This window comes from Trachinotus anak, unplaced genomic scaffold, assembly GCF_046630095.1.
Source record: "Trachinotus anak isolate AG129_WGS33_773 ecotype Australia unplaced genomic scaffold, CSIRO_AGI_Tana_v1 ptg000034l, whole genome shotgun sequence".
Taxonomy (NCBI): Eukaryota; Metazoa; Chordata; class Actinopteri; order Carangiformes; family Carangidae; genus Trachinotus; species Trachinotus anak.
In genome coordinates this window covers 601570-625267 of record NW_027273885.1, presented here as the reverse complement: position 1 = coordinate 625267, position 23698 = coordinate 601570, and the positions used below count along the sequence as shown (strand labels likewise).

At 42.4% G+C, this 23698-nt stretch overlaps 1 protein-coding gene across 1 annotated transcript; it reads right to left on the bottom strand.

Annotated features, from left to right (window-relative positions):
• Window positions 1-361: 361 nt before the first annotated feature.
• Window positions 362-23401, bottom strand: ngef (neuronal guanine nucleotide exchange factor). The gene is made up of 15 exons (XM_071471537.1): window positions 22372-23401; window positions 18487-18565; window positions 13965-14303; window positions 13423-13487; window positions 11645-11895; window positions 7749-7909; window positions 7505-7657; window positions 4802-4931; window positions 4637-4711; window positions 4167-4256; window positions 3656-3819; window positions 3273-3431; window positions 2311-2390; window positions 2120-2224; window positions 362-1979 (listed from the first exon to the last, which is right to left on the bottom strand). Exons 1-15 carry the CDS (start codon window positions 22583-22585, stop codon window positions 1720-1722), a joined length of 2325 nt encoding a protein of 774 aa, XP_071327638.1. The 5' UTR covers window positions 22586-23401; the 3' UTR covers window positions 362-1719.
• Window positions 23402-23698: the final 297 nt, after the last annotated feature.

Genomic DNA, 23698 nt, shown 5'->3' with positions numbered 1-23698 from the left:
AAAGGAGGGCGACCATGACAGAGCCAATCATCATCAATCGTCTGTAGAACTGTACTGACCTGAGGCTTCACTGATGTCCCTGTAAATGTAAATGTAGATGTAAATGCCCTGTGCTCTTTTTAGTGAAAACCCTCAACACTAATAAACAAAAGCTGAACAAACTTTACCTGAGACTGTCTGACTGGTGAAGGACAAATGACAAACTGAGGCTTCAGAGCAGCAGCTCACAAACCAGTGGTGACGTCACAGGGACGTCAACACTTGGTGACAGTTGTGGACGCAACAGTGAAAAGTACGACTGTGCATATCAATTTGTAAATTCCACACATTAAAATGCTAAAATCAGCAGGTCACACACATCTGTGATTAATGCTTTTTTATGAACAATAATTTACCTCTTACAAAATGAAATAATTATTTAGTAATTATTACTTTAAACATTGACGTTTGCATTACTGTACACATGCTGTATTCAAAGACACACAGGCTTTACAATCATGCTGATCCATAATTGTTCATAGAGGTGAAACATTCTTTACATTAACAACATATTGCAGTTATTTGGCATTAAATTGCTATTATAGGATTTATCCTGTGTGTGTGTGTGTGTGTGTGTGTGTGTGTACATTTGTTGAACTGATATTCCACATGAAGTCTATCTTTTGAGTATGAACCACTGTTGGCTGAGCTTCAGTTAATGGCAGGAAGAAAGAAGCTGTGCACAGCATCATAAAATCATTAGTATTAACGACAGTACATGTGGTTCTTACTCCTCACAGCAACAATCATGTCCGGCTGTAGCAAGTGTTTCACACTCAGAAGGTACATTTCTGGTGGAGGATCATTTTAACCAACTCACTCGTATGAATGTTCACAGACTTTTAAATAATCATTGGTGATTTTCATGCAATATTATTTTATTCTGAAAGTTTCTGATTGCATGATTCAGATGTTATTGAAGACTTTGCTGTTAGTGCTAACTAGACTAACAAATTCAAATAATGGCACAAATATCTGAACCATACAAGCAGAATATTAAAACTGACATTGTTACCTCACTTCCATTAAGTAAGTGATTTAATGTCCTGTGTGACTTGTGTCTGTTTGGTTGTGTTTTCTCAGTTTGACTGTATTTCCTCTTATGACAGCGTTTTTTTATAACTGCTGCACGTTACCAAACTGACGATGTTTTCTTCATGTGCTTTTATTTTGTCTATTTACATGTGCTTTCTTAGGTTTCAGTGCATTGAGCTCTCAGGGCCACCGTACACTTGAATGTTTGTGTTGCAGGTGTCAGGTATAATTCAGTGTTGAAACGTATTTTACAATGAAATGAACACATTAAAAACTTGCCCATGCAGCTGAGGGATGTTTACAGTACCTTTAGACTGGTGGGGTTCGTGCCATTCCCACACAAAGTCCCAAACACAGAGCTTTGCTCCATGCAGGACACCCCACAGTGTGTGGGCCTACGATACACCTTCACTACACATTTATGAGACATGCAGCATCGCTTGTACAAGGTCACTGACGAGCACTGACGAGCACTTTGATCACTTGTCCCAGATCACTGAGACCAAAACTGTGGATGTGTAAAACCATCCACTACTAAATGAAAATCAAAGGGTGTCACTGTGTGGGAGTTAAGTCACATGTATCCTGATTATTTCTCTCTTAGTGCATATGGTCCTGAACGGTGACAATCCTCACTGTTATGATTCACTGCTTTCCTTCACTGCTCTCACCCATCTGATCGATCCAGTGACTGGAGGAGCTGGAGACCTTTGGGGTGCGTCTCCCTGCCCTTAAACCGACCCTGGTTCCGCACTGCGAGCCTCCTCCACCTTCCTGGGCTTGCTGGATCCTAAAGGCCTCTCTTAGGTTCTGAGCTCGGATCTCCTTGCTGTGGATCTCTTCTACTACTCGACTAGGGAACCAGCCCCGTTCACCATCATGGAGCCTTTCTCCCATCATCCAGCCTGGAACAGAAGACACAAAAAGACCAGAGTGACAGGAAGATGGAAAACAACATTACAGAACAAAATTCTTTATTTCTTTACTTATTTTACAAGCCACAGCATCAAAGGGGATATAAAAGCAGATTTATGAGGCCACACACCATCATCTGTTCTCTCCAGGAGGTTCAAAATATCAGCCATCTCAATGGAGAGTTCATCTGGCTCCTGGGATGAGTATGACTGGATACACTGCACCTGTGGAGAGTCTGAGGGTCACAGACACTTTCAGTTCATATGTCCACGGCTGCACGTTGAGGACGGCACATAGTGTTGGCGTGATATTCTCTCTCACCTGGTTGGTGGGCGCTGGTGGACATAAAGCGTGTGCGTCGGTTAGGAGTGAGGGCACACATCCATCGCAGCTTGTCGCTCCTGTCCACAGGACGCCAGCGATTAATAACCAGACAGAGGTAAATTATTTCTTTACAAGCTGAGTTGCCTGGTGTGTTCTGGTTTGTAGCTACAGACACAATCTATGTTTTTCTTATTGTCAACAAACTCCATGAAGACACCTGAGCCAACAATGAGGTGATGATATTAATAAGTTTTGTCTCTCACAGCATCTTATTCCTCTTTTCCAAAGAGCTCCCCCCTGCTGTCCACAAACTACTGAAACAAATGAGCTGCTGCTGCACTTTCACCATCCTCCCGTCCTCTTGATTTTTTGAGAAAAGTCAGAATAAACTGTGAGTTTAATGATAGAATTTAGTGGTAATTATGCTGGTTTTGAGTTCATGCTGAATCACATGTGGAATCAGGTGTTACAGTGTGGTTCTTGCCTATTGAATTAATGTTTGGATGGATGGGACAGATGTCTAGCTCTACTGGTTATTCTGGTTATTAGGGTTTTATTTAGGCTCTATTAGGGTTACATTAGGATATAGGTGACCTGTGACCCTACATGCTGTGCCTGGACCACTATTCACAAGCTTTTGAAGCTAAATGTCCCATTTTCACCCACTGTAATTGTCATGTTTGTATGATTTTTTATTGTGTATTCTATAAGAAATAAAATGAAATGAAATGAATGAATGAGAGCTTTGAAGTTGTGTTTGTATTGGCTGATTTGCTCTGGTCTGTTGTAGTATGCTTTTCAATGATTGGCTCATTCACAGCTGTGCAGGTAGGAAGTGTCTCTGTTGTTTTGCTTTCACACATGAACTCATTCACAGTTTCCTTGAAGTGGACCCATCTATTTCCTCTCACCCATAGTGGCTCAGAGCATCTTAAGCTGATTGTGCTTCAGATACTCACATGCTGGCGGCCTTGAGCATGTAGCTGACCTGGCGTTCCTCTTGGTTCTCCAGCAGCTTCAGATTAAAGACACTGGCCAGGAGCTGGCCCTGGTCTTCAAGGTCTTCAGTCCTCAACATGGCCCTTGTGCATGAGTCCAGAACTTGGAACTTCTCCCCACTGACAACAAGTTGACTTCATTAACAATTGACTGATTTGTTTCTGAATGTAAACATACACTCAGTTTATTAAGTTCACCAACTGAAACTAATCCAGCAGCCCTGCAGTTATCCTCAGGCATGAAGGTTGTCAGTATTTGTTGAAACTGGTTCAGAGGTGTTGATGTAGTTTTAGCCAGATGCAGAGTAAACATGAGAATTTCACAGTGAGTTCTTCATTCTTACCTGGAGCTGCGTTTGGTGACCAGCAGCAGATTGTTGAACAGGAACAAGTAGGCTGGTTGGTAGAGCTTACGACTCCGCATGGTCCTAGTGCTCTTAGGTCCAGCCATTAGCTGCACTTCACCCTTCTTTAGCAACCAGCGCGAGTGGGAAATGATGGGCACGGACTACAGGGGTTAACAGAGGTCAAATGAGAGCGAGTATAAGATTTACTGTCTCAGACAAACTGTATTTTATTGTTTCTACACAGTGTCACAGTCTGATGCTGTAGTTTGTATTGAAGTGATGAACAGTACATTTGTATCTTCAGATTAGTTTGGAAAAGTTCAAACTTTTAAAATCTGCAACCAGTGACAGGAAAGAGAGAGATAACGCATGATACCTCAGGTTAACACATGATGGACAGCTGTCATACTAATTATTATTATTACTTCTAACCAATAAACAAACAACAATGTTGTTTTCTTCAGTTAATAAAAAAAGTGAAAATACAAGAGAAGAAGACTCAGTTTACCTTGGATTTAAACTCCAGTGTTTTCTCAATGCTGATAAGCTCCTCGGTGCGACTCATTTTTCTCACCCCCTCGTTACACTCTTTAACAATCTGAGGACAACACACAGATCGTACGAGAACTGAAATAAGTCCTGCATCAAAAAGTTTGTGGAGGTGATGAAACTAAAACATGCACAGCTGTTTAATGAAACATTCATTTTATCTTTCATCTCAATGTAAGTCTTAGAATTACTCAGTTTATGATACATAGTAAATTACCAGGAATATGTGCTTGCATGTGTGTGATTAACCAACACAGTGCATAAATAAATCTGCCATATCCTCATGTGTTAGCCCTTATCCTGGCCTGGGCCCCCAGCCTGGGCCCCCAGCCTGGGCCCCCAGCCTGGGCCGGGTCCTCAGCCCATGCCCAGGTCCTCAGCCTTCCCCCGGGCCCCCAGCCTGGGCCAGGCCCCCTCACTGATGCTCACCTGCTCCAGTTGCTGATGTGCTTTTATAGCATTTGCTTCCCTCTCTGAGTTTTCCTCAGCTTTTTTCAGGATATTCTGTAAGAGAAGTCAAATAAAAACAACACAAAGCTTCAGCAGTGGCATGGCTGTACTATATTTAGTTTTAAATCACGTTGACACACTCACTTGTACAAGCAGCTTGAGCCTTGTGATCCTTTGGAAAGGAAGGATGAGGAAGGAGGTGAAGGACAGGCCCCTGACACGAGGATGGTTCTCCAGTCCGGCCATGGTGTCTCTGAATGCCTGGTTCCCCTCTCTGGACAGACAGACAGTCATGTTTCAACTATTCACTAACAAACACTGTGGGTTTCTAAATAAAACACCATTAACAAACCAATGCATTTTTTGCAAATACAAAATGAATACACAACAAATTTCTATTTATAAGTACAAAAATGTGACTTTTGGAAAAATCTTTCCACTGTGGTTCTGCTGAGTGATTTTCCCTCCACAACAGCAGGTGGTGCTGAGTGTTTGTCCAGTTTTGGCAAGAAATTAGCTCCATAAAAACCAAACCCAGACCTGTGTGTGTGTCCGTGTGACTGAGACACGATAAACAAATCGCTGATATCTCAGATATCATAACATCAGAAAGATGATCAATGATTAATTGACTCATATTGAAACTGAGTTCAGTTAAAGTCTATTGCAATTCAGGTCACAATGAAAAAACAGGATGAGGGTGACGGTTCAAAAAGATCAAATTCATCACTGATCAATCTTCTCAAACACAGTCAGTTCATCAATAAATAACACAATCAGCAAAATTAGCAACAACCTACTAGCACCATGTTTTACCATGAGGTTACGTCTCGCACCTTCCATGTCCACCTCCTCCCCTCACCTGTAGATGTTTCCAGAGAAACACCTGGTCTGAAGTCTCTGACCTCACCACACACTCTTACTCATAAATACCAGTTTATATGTGGGGAAATGTTGTTTGTATGTTTGGGTTTGTTTTTTTTTGTGTGTGTGCGTTCATTCATCCAGAACCAGGAAGGTACAGGTGTTTCACTTTGGAATAACATCTGTTGCTATGGCAACACATAAACACAGTCCAAAGGTGGTGGAGGAATTCAAACTGTGTTTGAGCCAGAGGAGTTTTAACAACCTGAAGCAGAAGAACTACAGAGCAGCTTCACCACGTTAAACCAACAACAGCCTGTTCAGAAGCTCAGTGCGTCTCGTGTCCAGATCAACGTCCGACCGACGCTTCCTCTGGCACTAGAGAAGGTTCCTGCGGTGAATAAATCAGGGACTTGTTCCTGTTTCACCTGTTTCATGTTGGTATTCTCGTAACATTAATTAGACTGATGACTGTCAATCACACAGCAGGCGACGCCCTGTTCGGACCATTGGACTGCCAAAGATGATAAAGATGATAAAAGTCACATAAAAACAAAAAAAAAGATCACATGAGAGATAATGGCAGCAAATCCCTGACTCTAAGTTTCTGTTTCCCTTAATTGTTAATGAACAACAATGGAGGTCAACAGGCACAGGCAATCCTTGAATCCTTGAATCCTTGGATCTCTGACAGTAAGACAAATACTTCACCAGCCGTATCCTTTAAATGTAAGAAGTGTGATCCAGCAGTGAAGCTCTTCACCAAAATGAAGACTCTGACTGGAACATATTATTTCTTGATACAACTTTAATAAACCGGCTTGAACACATGTGGTGGATGAAGGTTCTCCTTCCTGTTCCCCTGTTAGAGAATGAGAAGTAAGAGAGCAAATCGCCTTTGTTTTATGATATGCAGCCTGGAAATAATCTGCCCTGGAATGAACAGCAGTGAAAACCTCTTAAGAATCTCGCAGCCTGCATGAGAGGGAAACAACAGCTCGTATCACAGTGATTAGTCACCGGGTTTTCTCCTGTGCTCCACAGACTGATACAATGAACACTCCTACATTGCAGCTCTGCCACTGATGTGATTGTATGTGACGGGTAATTACTGCTCACAGCTCTGTGAGTGTGATCAGACCTGCATGTAATTCACAGCTAGAAAATATTTCATTGACTTTACTGGTGCTGCATCTCCAGCATCTCCTCTTAGTTCATTAACTAATCACGGGCCTTGAGGTTTTCACTGTATCTCATCTACATAATTCTAATTCCCGCAGGTCTCAGGAGTTTTCTGAGCAGCTGGCAGAGGTCCCACTCTGCATCTGCAGCCCCAGGTACCTGTCTTCCACAGTGCGTGGGAACGTCAGACTCTCACTCAGGTATGTGAGGTTGATGAAGAGGAACATAAGCATTATATTCAAAGTCAACCACACCCTGCACACCACATTTGTCATGATCAAAAATAAAACCTGTTCTCCTCTGAAAAGTGACAGCATTCACAGACAGTAAAACAACATCCATGTGTGAAGGATGACGCCTATTATTCTGTCTCACACTTCCTCTCTCTCCAAGCATGTATTCATAATAATCAGGCCTCAGCACTGTTCCGGGTACAGGCCGAGTATTATTCACTGCATTTAAAAGACAAAAGACCAAAAACTGACACACATATACATTAATAAATGTAAAATAAATACATTTTGATAATGAAAAAGGCTGCCTCTGTATTTCTACATTTATTTATGTATTTATTTTTGTATTTCATACCTATAATACATTTTCTACTACATTTCTGTATTTATTGATTTATTGATTTAATTATTAGTTTCTACATATCCATAATATCTACACGTCTGTGTTTGTATGATAATCTGGTAGGTGGTTCTAACTCAGTATAAAGCCGGACTGGTGTGACTGATTGGATGGATCTACTAATAATAGAAATAAATAAATAAATGGATGAAATAATTTGCTACTCACAAAATGCGTCTGTAGTTCTTCTCCTGGTACACCTGGTTAATAACGTACTTGATGAAGACACTGAAGTGTTCCACAGCATGGTGGTAAACAATATCACACACATCAGAAATCCAAATAGACTCCTCGATCCGGTGCTCGAGATCCATCAGGAACCTGGAAATATGAAGAGACCAGTATCAGGTGTGAAGGGGAAGCTTGTTTGCTGCAGTTCAGATGTATGATCGGACTTTAGACCTTGTCCTACCTCTCACTGGCTTTCATGACTTCCTCAATGTTGGAGAACAGAAAATGCATGTCGGACTGGCTGAGAGTGTTGATTAAAACAGGGTTACGGAGGAAGTGAGTCTCTAAAATTTCCAAGCTCTTGTAGTAGGATGCTTCTGAGGTCACGAGCTCAAACATGGCCTAGACAGAAAAGCAAACCATGAGGCCACATTAATGCAGACTGGGGATCCCCACATCCACTGGTGATGAAACCATGATGAAATATGATGTTGTGCTGGTACAGCTGGCTAAGGCTCACATAAGTCTCATTTTCTTTTTTTTCATTTGCTAAATTTCCATATTTAGATTATGCAACAGCCCTCCAGTAAATTCTACCTTCAGGGAGGAAATTATGTTCAGTTTTTGTTTGACCTGTTTTGAAGAGATGTTGATTTAAAATTATGTTTTAGGCTGTTGAACTGTATACGTCACATTTGCATCAGTCAGGCTGCACTAATTATTAGAAACCCCTGTCAGTAAAACACAGGATCCAGCTGTTTTTAACCTTATGTCCACACAGGGCCTATGTAAATGTAGTGAGCTTCTAACAGAAGTGCAAGGCTAAAATGTATTAATGAGACATCATTTGAAAGGTCACATCTTCTTGTTTCTGAAATGTGCTTGTTTTGCATGTGACTAAAACACAATCTACACTACATCAGCTCATAGATGATTTTTTTATTTATTGTTTTTTTTTTTTTGTCCTCGCCTGAAAAATGGTGTTTTTTGATAACAATAACTTAGACATACTTTATAAAAGACCTATGAAAAGCTTCACATTAATTCTAAACCTTGTCAGAAACTCAGTTTTCAGGTTTCTGACTTCTGGGCCTAATAACATGGTTTCATTTTTCACAGGCTCCTATAAACTGCTCTAAAAGGAAAACTGTGCTTTAACTCTTTAACAGGAAGCAGCAGGAAATATTCAGAGGCAGTTTGATGGAAAACATTGAAAACACAGCAGCTCCTGCTCTGTGTGTCTGCTGTGCCCCCCCCAGGGCCATTAACATTGTCTCAGCAGTGCCCCGCCCCTTTTCTGTCGTCTCCTTGGAAACCGAGGACACCTGGCTTCAACGTAAAAGCTGGCCAAAGGCAGGGACCAATAGCAGCGCTTTCCTCGACGCAAAGTATGACGTCATCATGTTTTCGCTCGGGTACGCTCGGTGTCTTCACCCGGAAGTTGTGGCGTGAAATCTGATTGGCTCCTTACACGGAGGCTCCCGGTGTGTTCACAGAGAGAAAACGAACGAACACGCCCCCTCTGACGCGGCGCTGACGCAACAGGAAGGAGACGCACAATGACATGAGCCGGGAGTAAACAGTCGCTCACTAATCTGTTACAGACTTCTCTGACAGATACTTTTCAGAATATTTGAATGGAAACCACTTTTATTCTCGATCTGTGGACGCTTACGGACTAATGGATAATCAATGATGCAGCGATGGTCAGAGAGAGCGGCTTCATCGTGGATACATGGTCTAACAGGTAGAGAGGGAGTCATACCTGGTTCACATGCTGGTGGAGATTAATAAATCATATTTATGTGCTGACGGAATGTTTGAATTCTAGAGAATTTAACTGATCTAACGAGGTATAACATGTCTGCAGTGACAAACGTTTGAGCTTTAACCCTCAAGAACCCGGTCAGAACCTCAGAACCTCAGAACCTCAGAACGGGCCCGTCCATGGGCCGGTGGAGCTGAGGAGCTCTCACAGCACAAACACTGAATATTAAAATAAATTAACAGTGGAAACATTTCTTCTATTTATTTGAAACTTTACTTTGAAAACAATAGAAGTAACTTTCTTGATTTATTGTAACATCTGTTCTGTATCCAGATGTGAAAGTAATCCAGCTCAGTGTCATCAGTTCTCACTTGTTATAACTCACATTAATACTTGTCCTGTTTGTCACTGCTAATCACTCAGTAAAACCATTCAACTTAAACACAAGCGTTAGTTTTACTCATCAAAACACACTGTAAAAGTCTATCAAACATTCAAACAAACTTCCCCATTAAACATTTTAAGTGTTTTAAATCTAGTATTGTTTACATCCATGTTTGTTTCTTACAGTCTCCTGCTTTTAAAGGCACATCGCAGCATATTTTGACACTTCAGGACTGTGTGTGCTGCATGATTCTCATGCTGAAGATAAATAAATGGGACCCTCTCCTCTCACAGAAGAACAGCTCCACCAGTGAACTGGACATTTTTCTTAACATATGATGCACAGGTCAAAGTGTGTGGACGCCTGACTCTTCAACTCATATGTGATCACTGAACATGTCAATCCAAAGCCACTGTATACCACAGTATTACTGTTGGTAATACAGTGTAATGTTGTAATCACACCACGACCCTGCGACTCACAGGCGTAAGTGGTGACGTTATCGCTCCGTGAGACCCCACCACAGTTCAAGTGAAGACCTGTACCAGTGTAAAGCTCATCCCAGCTGAACTGTGTAAATATTAGGGCTGTCGATCAATTAAAATTATTAATCATGATTAATCGCATGATTGTCCATAGTTAACTCATGATTAATCACAAATTAATCCCACATTTTTTCAAATCTGTTCTCAATGTATCTTAATGGGATATTTTTAATATTCTTATCAACATGGGACTGAACAAATATGCAAATGTATATTTGTTGTTATTGCAACAATCCAGAACAATGACAGATACTGTCCAGAATATTCTCCAGAGGAACCTCGAAGGTGCTGTGTGCAGGCTGTGAAGCTGAACCTGCCTCAAAAGACCATTTTCTTTATCCATTTCTGCTGGAGAGGGTTTGTTTCTGCCGCCACCCACAACGTTTCTGCTGCGTCACTACGGAGCAGCCGGAGGCCACAATCACAGAACGTGCGTTAATCACGCGTCAAAAAAAGTAGTGGCGTTAAAAGGAATTTGCGTGAACTTGTTAGTGTCGCGTTAACTTTGACAGGCCTAGTAAATATCCATTGACTAGTTTTCAAGTATCTCTTCATCCTCTGTGAAGTGAAAAATAAAATCACTCCTCCTCATTTCATTTGAACAAATCTTTAATTCCTTAAACAGCCTGAATCCCATCAACTTCAACAATGGGCTGAGGTCCTCACAGGTCTGCAGGACTCTGCTGGTCTCCTGGAAAACACAGAGCTCTCATTAGCACAAAGCCAATGATATAATTACTTGGTAGATAAATATTGATTAACTGACTTATCCTACATTTGATTCACAGAAATGATCAAAACAGAAAAAACCTGGTTTTGCTTAATAAATGTTAAACTTAATAAATATGAAACCTGGTATTTTACCTGTTCAAGCATCTCTCCACATGAAGGCTTGAAGAAAGCAGTCGGTGCTGTCATGTTCTTCTTCTTCAAGTTGCACAAGACTCTTGTGCTTCTCAGTATCCGTACACTGTCTAACCTAAACCTCAAGGAAGAACCACTTCCTGTTGTCTATGGATGAATAATGAGATCTCAATAACAGACTCAAAGTTGAACGACATGAGTTTGGTTTCTTCTTTCGCATTTTCATGATGTCATAAAAATGAAAGTTTTATAAATATCAACATTGATGGATTAAAAATCCAGAGCAGGAGGAATAATATCCGACCGTGTTTGCAGCTCATGTTGTCAACAGTTTTACAGATGTCTCTATTATACAGGTTGTCTCTGAGGCTGCAGGGGAATTGTTTGTTGCAGTACCACAGGTGAGCACTTTTCATTTCCTGTATATGCACAACCATCATGGTTGATGTCTCCAGTCAGGTCCTCTGATTTATTTTATTGGCCTTGAATAGCTTTAGCCAGGTGAAGCTAATACACTGTTGCTTGGTGTAGTGCACCTCATTCTTACCTCCTGGGTATAAGATTCTGTAACTCACCTCCTGCATGATGATTTCTCTCTGTGGTAACTGGGTGAGCAGGCCGCTGGCCTGCACAGCTTCCAGGTTCTGCCACAAGCTCAGCGAGCGAGCGCTGTTCCTCAGCTGCAGCTGTAACGCTGGGGGGGACATGACACCGGACCCTCCCACCCCAGTCCCATCCGTCACCTCAGGAGAGAGGTTGTCACGCTGCCGCCGTTGCTCGATCTCCTGCTGCTTGGAGGTGTCCCTGTACTCCTGGTACAGGAAGGCTGGAGGGACAAAAGACAACGAGTCAGGCATCAGGTAAACGTGGAATTTCTTGGTGCTTTTTGCAAAGGCCTCAGTTAACACAGTGACAGTGTGAGACAGTTTTAAACAGGTGCTGCCTCGAGCTTCTGTTCTACTGTGTAAAGGTTTGATCACAGTGCTTCAGCAACAGGAAGTGCTCCAACTCTGTGACTTTGTATTTGAACTTCCTGTCTCCACAACAGGTCAGAATCTGTTGTGTTGTGTAAATTGACGCCTGCTGCTTGTGATCAGCTTCCACCTCATTTTAATAAATACCTGCCCTGTCCTAATCTAACGTACACGTTCTTCTACAGAGGCCTGTTCACATACAGCTGATAATTAGGTCACTTCTCCTGCACAGCACCATGATCAGCTGTTCTGTCAGAGGAGTCATGGTGACTGATGAGAATGTGTTTTATCATGTGTTAATAACAATCTGATAACACAGGTTATCTGTTGAGCTGATATTACACAGTTACAGAGGAGACTTGTGGTTAGTTACACTATCACATCACATCACTGTGTGACAAGCTGATTGTTCATAACTATATTATTTATTATTTATTTTATCTAAATGAAGATTATAAGTGGAGTTAAGTTTTTGTTCCTAACAAACACCTGGAGGGTGTAGTTGTGTAGTTTGTGTGGCTGTACATCTGCAAAATGATCATCTCTCTATCGTTCAAATGACCAAATACCTCTTCATGTGTCTTAATACAAAGCATCATGTTTTTTTCAGATCCACTGAGGGGAGGATGGAGAAACTCGCGCAGAAGTGGGCGGGACTACAGCTCTCTGCCGCGGTGCAGTGGGTGCGGAGGCTGGAGAGCCTCGTAGATCCTGTCTCACTCACCAAGTTTCAGGTGGGTTGAAAGTTTGCTGATAAGAACAGATGCTGTTCGCAGGGAACATTGGCTGTGTGTATATTAAGAGGGAAGGTGACTTTGAACAACAGGGGCCTGTTGCATAATCTCCCTCAGTCATATACTGCAGATTGCTATGGTGGGCGTAGAACTGGACTGAGAATTACATAAGAGAGAGCGAAACACGCAGCTGAGGAAATGCACAGGTTGGAGCGGAGAACCAGCACATACAGTGTCTGTAAACCACACAGGACGTTGTCGCTCTTTTTTTACCTCTCTCTGCCTTTTCGCTTTGAGTTTGAACTGAAGTCCTGCAGTTAAACTGCCGTCTTGAGTAAATTTGGACTAATCCCTGCAAATAACCATTATCCTGTGTACACACTGAGCTGCACTGGTGAGTAGTCTGTCAACACTGGCAGACCATCAGCTGAGAGAGGCACTCAAGCTTGATGAGAGACTCAGAGATATGCAGTAACAGACACGGCTGAGGCCGGTGTACTGATGGGTAAGATTAGAAATCTGTGTTTGAATGTGAGTTAGTCATATAATATATTCACGAATAAGAGATGATTTTGTAGCAACAGCTCTGGAGGTGGAAAAGGTGGGTGGAATATATGCGCTACCCTTTCTTTAGCCTTTCCTCACCAATGTTTTTGATGATGTTGAGGCTGTGGCAGATCGTCTGGGAGCTTCCTCCATTGCTCAGCAACCTGCACAGAAACAAAAAAAGGAAGTCCATGTTTGGGCAGGCAGGCAGATGGATATACTCACTTTATTCTTCAGAATCATGCAGCAGTACTGATGGTGCATTCAGGCAAACAGATGAATTCTCTGCTCTGTCTCAGCACCTGAACCTTAGCGCTGGGATCTCGCTATTATTTTAGATATTTGATGAAAATATTAAAAAATCCATCTGCACCTCTTCACATTCACTCTCCAGCCACACAGTGAGTCACTACTCAGTCTGTCCAGTCTCCCCATCACATATTTTTGCATAATTCAGTCTATTTTTCATTTTGTTGGTTTTAGTACTTTTGCTTGATGAGCAGAAAAATGACAAATTTCTCTGTTGTTTGCCTGTTCTGTGTTTACTGCCCTCAGAACCCACAGTTTAAGCTTCACAGAAAGAATCCTCTGTACCCCTAACCCCTTCATATCTCTCTGTTTTCAGTGTAATTTGGTCTGACCTTAGGTTGGCGTTATCCCGGTCCGCTCCGTCACGACTGGGCTGCTGTGAGCTCATGGCTATCCCTCTGGCCTCCTGCACGGTGCAAGCTGCAGCTGTTTGCTCAGACAGCTTTCTGATTACTCCACTGTGAACGCCGTGAGTCCGGTAACTGAGCATGTCAGCTGGAGAATCTCTGTGCTGGCTGTTGGAGGCAGCGGATATGTCCACACTCCCTCCTCCCACTCCTCCTCTTCCCTTATTCACAGCATCCCTGTTGTACAGAGCATGTCTGCTGCTGGCCTCACCATTGCTTGGCAACACAGTTCTGGAATGATGGAGCTGTGGCGAAAGCTGAGGGCTACATTTAACAGCAGAAAAGCATGTTTCAGAAACACATCTATAGCAGCCATCGTCACTGAACTCTCTCTGCATAGTAAAGTCATGTACATTTGTTATGTTATTGTTGAGTTGCATCCTATGCTTTTGTTTTGTGTTTGACTTGCTGTGTCCTCAGTCAGTGGCTGGCAGATGTGCATCATATGGATCTGTAAACCAGCACTGCTGTCATATCTCACACATTATTATCAATCATCAGAGGGATGATCAGTTATAGTGCTCAAACTGAAAGAGATTCAGTGCTTCACAGCTGAGGATCAATTATCATCAGGGAAATAAATGAAAGGTCCCATATCATATTTACATTTACTCATCTGTCAGTCTCTTTGATCCAAAGTGACTGACAAGTTAAGGACATCAGTGAAGCTACAGTGCAGTGGGAAACCTTGGTGTAAGTATTAAGTGCTACATCTCTTTAATAAGTGCAGGAGATTGTATAAAGAAATGCACCAAAGGTGCATAGTAAGAGCTAGTTACACATGTTAAGGTTTTAGGAAAGGAGGTGTTTTCAAGAGATGCTTGACAATAGAGAGGGACGCCCCTGCTCTGATAGAACTTGTAACTTGCTCCACCATCAGGGAACCACAGACCAGAACAGTCTGGACTGAGACTGTCTGTGTGCAGGGATGGCAATCTCAGTCCATAGTCTAAAGGTAGATGTCCGTGTGTTTGTGATTATAAAGCAGGTCTAGGTTCTACATTAATACTGTGAAAGTATCAAAGCCTCAGTCCACAGAGAAATGCACACAGCCTGTATTCAGAAACTGAGCCTTAAAACCAGCCGTCAGGACTTCTGCAACTTTGTGATGTCACAACAACCTTGCAGGATTTAGTTTCTCTGAATATTTACCTGAAATCTGCTATATTTTTATTAGATCACTCAGAAAACAATCAGCCAATCAGAAGATGGGCTCAGATCCTCTCTTCTGACTGGCTGACCAACCTGTTGCTACTAGAGATAGAGAAGGGGAATGACATGTAGCAAAGAGTCCAGCCAGTAGAGAGTCAAACCAGGGACTCGCCCTGATGCACAAGTTTAAATTAATTAATTAGTTAATTTATTAATTTCTTTTCAAATTAACACCGGGTCAGAAATACACATTCAGCACATCTAATACTTGGTTTAATGTCCTTTAGCAAGGTGCACCTTGACCAGACAGTTTCAGTGGCCATCAACAAGCCTCTGGCAGAATTCTGTTGGGATGTTTGACCACTCGTCTTGACAGAATTGGTTGAGGTCAGGACTGTGGGAAAGTCTGCTTTATCTGTTCCACAGCCAGCTTTGATGTGTGTTTGGGGTCATCGTCCTGTTGGATCACCCACTGGTGTCCAAGTTTCAACCGTCTAACTGAGGGTTTAAGGTTATCCTGAAGAGTTCAGAGGTGGTTCTCCTCCTCCTTCATTATTCCATCCACTTTGTGCAATGTACCCGTTCCACTGGCAGCTAAACAGCCCCAGAGCATGATGCTACCACCACCACCAGGCTTAACAGCTGCTACAGTGTTCTTTGGGTGAATGTCTCACCTTTGCTTGTCCAAACATATCTCTAGTCATTGTGGCCAAACAACACAATCATCTGGCCATAAAACTTTACTCCAGAACATCTTTTCATTGTCCATATGATCAGCTGCAAACTTTGGTCGAGCCTCAGCAGCCTCTCAGTCCATGGAGATGTAAAACTCAGTTGAATAAAGACAATGACACTAGTGTTCCAGTTCTTGGCGGCTGTGCCTCGGTGGTTCCTGGATTGTTCCTGACTATCTGAACCTATTTTCTCTCAGATGAAGGAGAAGATCCTTGGACTTCATGCTGGTCAATCCAACGAGTGCTGTCAAACAAACCCTTTTAATGTGGGCACAGAGAAGCTACCAGCTGTATCATCTCAGTCATGATCTCTAACAGGAAGTTAAGAGGCCTTGTCAAGTTAAAAGACATTTTGGAACTTTCAGCACCACCAAATTAATGATCTAAGTGGGTGTAAGTATATTTTTGATCCTGTATGGATTTTTCAGAAAACCCAAAATAAAAACCATCACAACCTGTAAACTGAGGTATTATTATTGTTAATATACTGTTATTTTCTGTGTGGGGCTAAGACCATCTTCATGTTCCCTCAGAGGCTCCAGTCACTGAATCATGGCACAGTTGTCATCAGGGAACAATTATCACCATGTTCACTTAATTGTGGACTAAACATCACCATGTGTCAAATTTCCATATTGTTTTCTATACAAGTATGTTACAGACACTGAAACACCCTCACTAACTGTACAGAAGCAGAAGACTGTGGTGACACTGATGTATTGTCTCAGCAGACGTGGTCAGAACTCTGCAGACTAAACCTCTGTCCTGTCTCCGCTGGCTCTCTCTCTTGTTGGCACATGGATAAAAGGATCAAACAGATTTGATTGTTACCTGTTGCTACCTGTTGAACAAAGGTTACTTCTGGTCTATGACACTGAAAGCTTTAATCTTTACTGTACCGTCCAAAACAACCCTGTGAACCTTTTCTGATCGGCCGCGCCAACCGTCCCGACGGCAGCATGAGTCACACCTTCCAGAATGCACAGGAGCTTTTTCTGACCTGCCATTTTTGAGGCTCAGGTTTGATGACAGGATCCTGTACGCTGCGATTTGGGCTGTCGCAGACTAAAGTTGACCATCATGAGTGAAACTGTGAACTCTGTGGTCTTTAGTCCAGAACAGTGGCCCTAGATCTCACTAGCAGATGCATCCACTGACTGATTAAGAACATCAGCATCAAAATCCCAACTGTGTCAGATACTGCTCCAACCGACGTCTACAGTCAACCAATCAAAATATAGCAGGAAATGATGCAGACTACACGGGTCAATGGCAACAAAGTAATGCCCACAGACATATACAGTACATGTAAATACAGTACCACAGGCATTTTTTACTGAAGTCAGAGGAAACAGCATCAGTCCTGCATTTTCAACAGAGCAGACACCTCTTTTAATGTCACCTCATCTCATTTTTCATTTACATAGTTTCACTAAGATTTTTCAGACAATCATCACAACCTGCCTCAGAGCGAGTGATAGTTCTAATCATGGTTAAAACTCACTGGCTGTTGCCATGGGGACAGGGTGTGAACGCCCAGCCGGCCGCCCTGACCTCCTGCTAAAGAAGAATTGACATCCTCACACTAACTCTGCCTTTGCCTCTGAGAAGCAACAGTCACAGTCACAGTTTGACCAAACAGTCAGTGCTGTTGAGGATCTTCTCACGCAGACAGGTCGTTGACAACATCCTCTGTGATTGGCTACACTGACAAACAAACAGGTCACAGATTGAGTTGGAGACGGCAGAAAGTTCCTGACCACGTCTGTGAAGCTTGTGTAGCACACATCCTACATCAACACAAGACTGGAGCTGATGTTTTTGAAAAGCTTTGATATTCAGAGGTGAATTGAACTTCATGGCTTCGTGTGGGTCTGTGTTAGTGTGGATAAGCTGGTCTCTCACTTTAGTCTAATACAACAGCCCTGTAATGATCCTCCTTTGTGAAGATAATAGTGTTCAGTTTGTGTTGAAGCAGTGTCGACTGAACTTTGTGGTCATTGTGGACGATGTAGTTGTTGGTCTGAAAACATCATGTTTTCAGAAATGAACACAGTTTGTATTCAGAAACTGAGCTACTACTATGACCTTGCAGGATTGGGTTTCTCTGAGTGTTCCCCTGAAATCTGCTATATTTTTATTTGATCACTCAGCCAATCAGAAGAGAGGCTCAGATCCTCTCTCCTGTGTATCTCCAGTTCTATGCAAAATGACTAAATGGCTTTGAAGATGAATATCTTTTGCAGTGCACTCATGCACTTGTAGCTTGTCATAAAATAAAAGGGATGCAGTCTCGTCACAGGACTGGTTCTTGAGCCACAGTCCTCTGAGTAGAGCTGAAAGCACCAGGCTGCTGTTTCATTTACACTGAATTCACCTTCAGAGAGCGTGGACAGGCGTGTGTGCTTATCTCAGACATGATAAGCCACCGAGAGCACCAGGCATGAAGCATAAAAGTGGTGTATGGCTTGTGTTTAAACAGGCAGTGTGTGTGCTGGTTTGTTTTCTGGGCGTGTTTGTGTTGAGCAGTAGGGTTGGGCAGCGAAGGCACGTAGACTCACCGTCTACCCCCGGGCATCAAAGGTGATCTGTGGGGTACGGGCGCTCTGTTGGATGGACTGTGGTCTGGCCTGGTAGAACCTGGAGAGAGACAGAGATGTCAATGAACTAAATGATCATCTCAGGGCATATATCACATATACCACAACCTGAGCGAAATAATATACTGTAAATACATAATGTACATATTCATGCATTTGTTGATGTTTTTTCTATAACTTTCATACCAATGAAGCACCTTTGAATTTGAAAGAGAGAGAGAGAGAGTAAATTTGTCTTTATAATCAGGTACGACAGTGAAGAATGAGGAAACAAAGAAATTACAGTTATTATCTTTCATTTCCAAACACTGAGTGTAGTGAGCCATGTTCAGCCAGTGATGATAAACCGTGGTGTTTTATAACAGAGAATACAGAGGCCAGTTGCCTCTGAGCAGTGTCACTTTTCAAACCTGCATTGGCTGTAAACATTATAGTATCATATATGATACATTATACTATAATATATCATATATTATAGTATAATATAAACATTGCTTTTTCATATTTTGGGAAAACGCACCATTTATAAGTCAAAGCTAAATTAGGTATTTTTGTTTGTTTTTGTAAAAGCTGAACTCACACAGAGAACAAGCCATAAAACATGATTCCGACTGGCTCAGTAAACAGAGCTGTGCTCTACTATAATACACATCTCATGAATATGGAAATAATCAACATTCTATTTAAATTTGACAATAAGAGGCGTTGCAAATGAAATGCTGTTTTCCATGGCATCTAGATACCAAGCAGTTCTAGTATAAAGGTCACCAGTCTATGACAGGGACAACACACCCATGCCTCAAGTTCAAATTGTGCAATCGACTTATCATGTGTCAGTGCCGTGTTTTCACCCAGGCAGTAACGGAGCCTCTGTATGTTACTGAGACAATCCCAGTGTGTGGGTGTGTGTTATGAATATTTTGACGTGTGAATTCCCTCCTCTAAAATGCAAACTAATCCCTGAGAACATGGTGCTACACAAATCACGCAGCCTTTTATAATATTATTATGAAAACTAGCTTCACCGCCTGCAGCCAAACTGCAGGAAATATGGTCACAACCTCCCCCTCCTAAGCTCTGAATAATGACCAGACGTGTTTCTGCAGAACATTATGATGTCACAGTGAAGTTGACCTGTGACCTTTAGATATAAAATGTTAGGGAGCCTTCATCATCATGGTTACAACAATAACTGGTTGGTTAAAGCTACAGAATGACTGTGGTCATGGTTGAAAGGTGTGGAACAGTGATCTGTCACGTTATAATCAGACATCTTTCAACAAGCTCTCACTGTGTCCCAGTTCAGACCGACTGCGTCGCACCGGAACCACTGTCCCGTTTCAAAGGCTCTTTCCACTGCAGCCTTCTTTTCCTGGCCAACGTGGCCCAACATATCCCAAGATTCATTGCGTGCTGGTAATGAAAGCAAACAGCACAGACAGAGAGTCTGAGGATCACACTGTTAATGTCAGTGTTGTGTTTCAGCTCAGTTCAACAGTAACGGTGCAACTGTTAAAACCAAGGAACTGAAAACCTTGAAAAATGTTTTCAAGGTTGCTAGGCGACAGCTGCTGGGCACAGCTGGTGACGCAAAGTGAAAAACCTCTAGAGACCAGACCGTCTCATTTCGGCTCGGCCTTCATGGTCTAAACCTTTGTACACCACGTCCTCTGAAGGACGCAGCCCCTGAACTGGGACACGGCTCCATCAATGCGTCCTGCACTCAGTTGTGGTGACGATGGGTCCGTTGTTCTGATGAATACCATGCACCATAAAAAGCTTGTAAGTAGGCCTTGAGTCTGGATTACTTTGGTGTCTTTCCTCATCCTGTCCAATCAGCTGATTACCACAGGTGGACTCCAGTAGAAACATCTCAGTCTTTACTTTTTAATACTTTCTCAAAAATTCTAAAATGCTGTGTTAGCTTTATTGAGTTTCTTCCGGTTTACATCGGGCCATGGTGTGGCAGCATCGTAGGATAGGAACATCCCTTCAACTACAACATGCTGTTGCTTTCATGCACTGTTGTGTATTTGAATCTGTAACTGAAGCTGATTATTATTGATGGGGACAGTTGTAATCTCTAAATTCTGGGCATCCACACAGGTTTGCTGAAGTTTTAGATTTAACACAAACATTTCAGCTTTTCTTTCACTGACATTTAACAGCTCTGTGATCTGTAGGAACCTGAGGGTCCAGAGAGAGAGAGAGAGAGAGAGAGAGAGAGAGGATCTTCTGGCTGTGAGCCGACTGTTCAGTGTGTTGGGTAACACATTAGGCCAGAACATCTGAGAGCACGGAGGGAAATGATCACTGTTTACCACTGGATGATTTGATAGATAATAAAAATTCAGAGTTAAAGGAGCTGAGCTCTAATATTTATAATAACAATCTTATCAGTCTAATTGGCCAAGAAGAAGTTAACTCACACAGAAAAAGTTTTGACTGCCGGGAACAAATATGTGTCAGCTGTCAAAGGGTTTTGTTGAACATTATCTTTAGGCAATTATAGCTGAGTTTGACTGACAGACTGTATCTGATACGACAGAGGTGCCACTGAATGAACCCTAAGTACTTCCAAGTATGTTCCACATGTGAATGACAAGAGGAAAATGTTTTCATGTGTATTGATTTGTTTTCCTTTAGCAAAAAGGTTGAAGAAACCTTGACCACAGTGGAGGAGAACTGAATGGGGATAAAGGCAGAAGCCAATAAATGTATGGCACTGTTAGGAAGATAGTCCCCCCCCACTGAACTCAGAGAGATGACACTGATAATGATCCTATGTTACTAATTAATGAAACATAATCATCACAGGGAGATTTTTCCCTTTGTGAAGATTTCAGAGGGAATTCAAAGAAAACTTTGTTAGTAAAGTTCAGTTAAACCTTCATTGTGTTATCAAACCTGCTATCAAAGCAAATACTGTGCAATCACACTGTATCCCTGCTGAAATGTGAAAGCTATCAGTGCCCTGCGCACATTATCAGTACAGCTGCTGATAAGAATATCTTCAATAATCAGAATTTATCTTAACCCCACTCAGGAAGCGAGAACAACGCTGACTTTAGCCCCGTTTTCGGTTCAACGATCAGGTGACACTTCACAACCGGCCTCAGTGTTTTAGGACTTCATTTTACTTTTACTTGTGAGACGGATGCTGACTCTCTCTCTAGTTAAGTATTAAGTAATGACTTTGATCCCTCTCTTTGAGGCCTATCTGAGATGCCGGGCAAAGTCTAAGCTCAAACGCTTTATTGTTGCATTTGGTGCGGCTTTATGAATGTGCTGCATTTCTGTAGAGAAACACTGACTAATGTACAGCATGAAAATTCCCTCAGTCACTTTCTCTCTTTCACTTTATCTGTAACTAGAACTGCCAAAATCAGCAGCGTGTCAGGTGGACTTGATTTGTGTCATGTGATCATAAAAACTTGAGGCTGTTTTTTTCTTGAAATCCTGAGGTCAGGGGTTGACCTGTGGAGCGTACAGGTACTACTCAGACTATTGTGCTGTTCAAACAGAACCAGTTTCTCAGGTTGTGTTCTGTATTCTACTCAGGGATAGGACTACCAAGCCTTTGTTCCACTTCTCAATAACAACTGCATCTACTGTCAATGGGACAACAATAATGCAGCAATATACAGTGTCCAACATGACTCCATTACCAGAAGTCCTGCCTCATCAGAAGTCCTCTGATGAGGCCTGGTTATACATTTGAATGAAGTGAAAACAGGTTAAAAACATGTTGTATTGTTTTTTTCAGGGCCAGAAAAGTCACCTGAACAGCGCAGTAGAAACAGAAAGTTAAGGTGCAGACACAGCAGAGGCCTGGTGCGTTCTTACTGTCAGACTGCTCAGACGAGGCCAGCCTCTTTTTCCTCATTGACCGGTAGAAGCGGGAGTTCCTGCGGATAGGTTCTCTGCTGAAACCAACTTTGGAGTCATCCTCGTCATCGTCCTCCTCGTGGCTGAGGTGAACCGCAGCTACTGGAGGCTTCTCTGGGGGTTCCTGTGCCTTCTGCCCCCACTTTCCCCTGAACAGGGCAGTCACAGACATGGTGCTGCTGTTTTTTTGTGGCAGTGAAGGGAGATTGGAAAATTCTGTTTGGCTTCGAGGAAAGTGGGAGAAAGAAATCTGTCATAATCAGCCAGAATCCAGGAGCAAATCCATGTCTAAAAAAAAATCTGGTGAAAAATAAATCCCAGCACAACACGGAACAGACAACAGCTCCTAGGTCGTCCTCCTCCTGTCAGTGGCCCAGCAGTGTTGTTAGCTACACAGGCAGCCAGTGGAACCAGCAGAGTGCGTTGCTTATTTCTGCCTAAGCTGTAATTATTGCATTTATGACTCTCTCTCTCTCCTGCTCTTTGTCCCTCCTCTGTTTGGCTCACTCCCTCTGTCCCGCTCTCTACACCACCCTGTTACATGCTGACATTCCTGAAGTCAACCTGGCCTTACCAGCCTGCCTGTCTCTCTGCTCTGACACCCTGTTGTGGAACCTGAAAAGCCACCTGGTGACAAATCACAGCCTGTCTCTGTTCTCACTCATGGGCTTTCTAATCCATGTACAGGTGAAATCATTCAGGAGAACTTACTGAAAAAATACAGCATGCATTTTACAGATGGTGGATGTCATTTCCTTGTGTGTTCACCTCTGTGTTAAGATAATGTGGGTAATGTTGCTGGCACTGCTGAGCCAGGGCCCCATACAGTAGTTTTATCTCCGGTCAGCTGACAAGGAGAGTTTAAAGTTCACTTTCTCCTTTTTCTCCACACTGCAATAATCCTGCCTGTGCTGCCTTTCAACAATACTGAGTAACAAACAACATGAAGTCAAAGAGACTGAATGTGCCTCCTTATAGCCCTCTATTGAATGATGAATAGGCTTTTGTATTCACTGTGTGTATATATATATATATATATATATATACACACAGTTGTATCATTGTAAAACCCTTTAACCCTTTAACCTACAGTTTTCCCTTTTATTTCCTCCTAAAGGAGAAGACTGATATCATTTTCTTCATTCCATCCATTTTCAGCCACTTATCCGGAGGCAGCAGCCTAACTACCTTGCTTATGATCAAGTGTCCCACTCCCCAACAATGTCCTCCAGGTCCTCTTTGGGAAACCTGCGAAATTCCCAAATTCTCTCTCTCTCTCTCTCTC

Coding starts and splice junctions, on each gene's coding strand:
- ngef (XM_071471537.1), bottom strand. CDS start 22,585: ATGTCTGTGACTGCCCTGTTCAGGGGAAAGTGGGGGCAGAAGGCACAG. Junction 18,566..22,371: donor CTCGTCTGAGCAGTCTGACA/GTAAGAACGCAC, acceptor GTCTCTCTCCAG/GTTCTACCAGGCCAGACCAC. Junction 13,488..13,964: donor CGGGATAACGCCAACCTAAG/GTCAGACCAAAT, acceptor GTTTCTGTGCAG/GTTGCTGAGCAATGGAGGAA.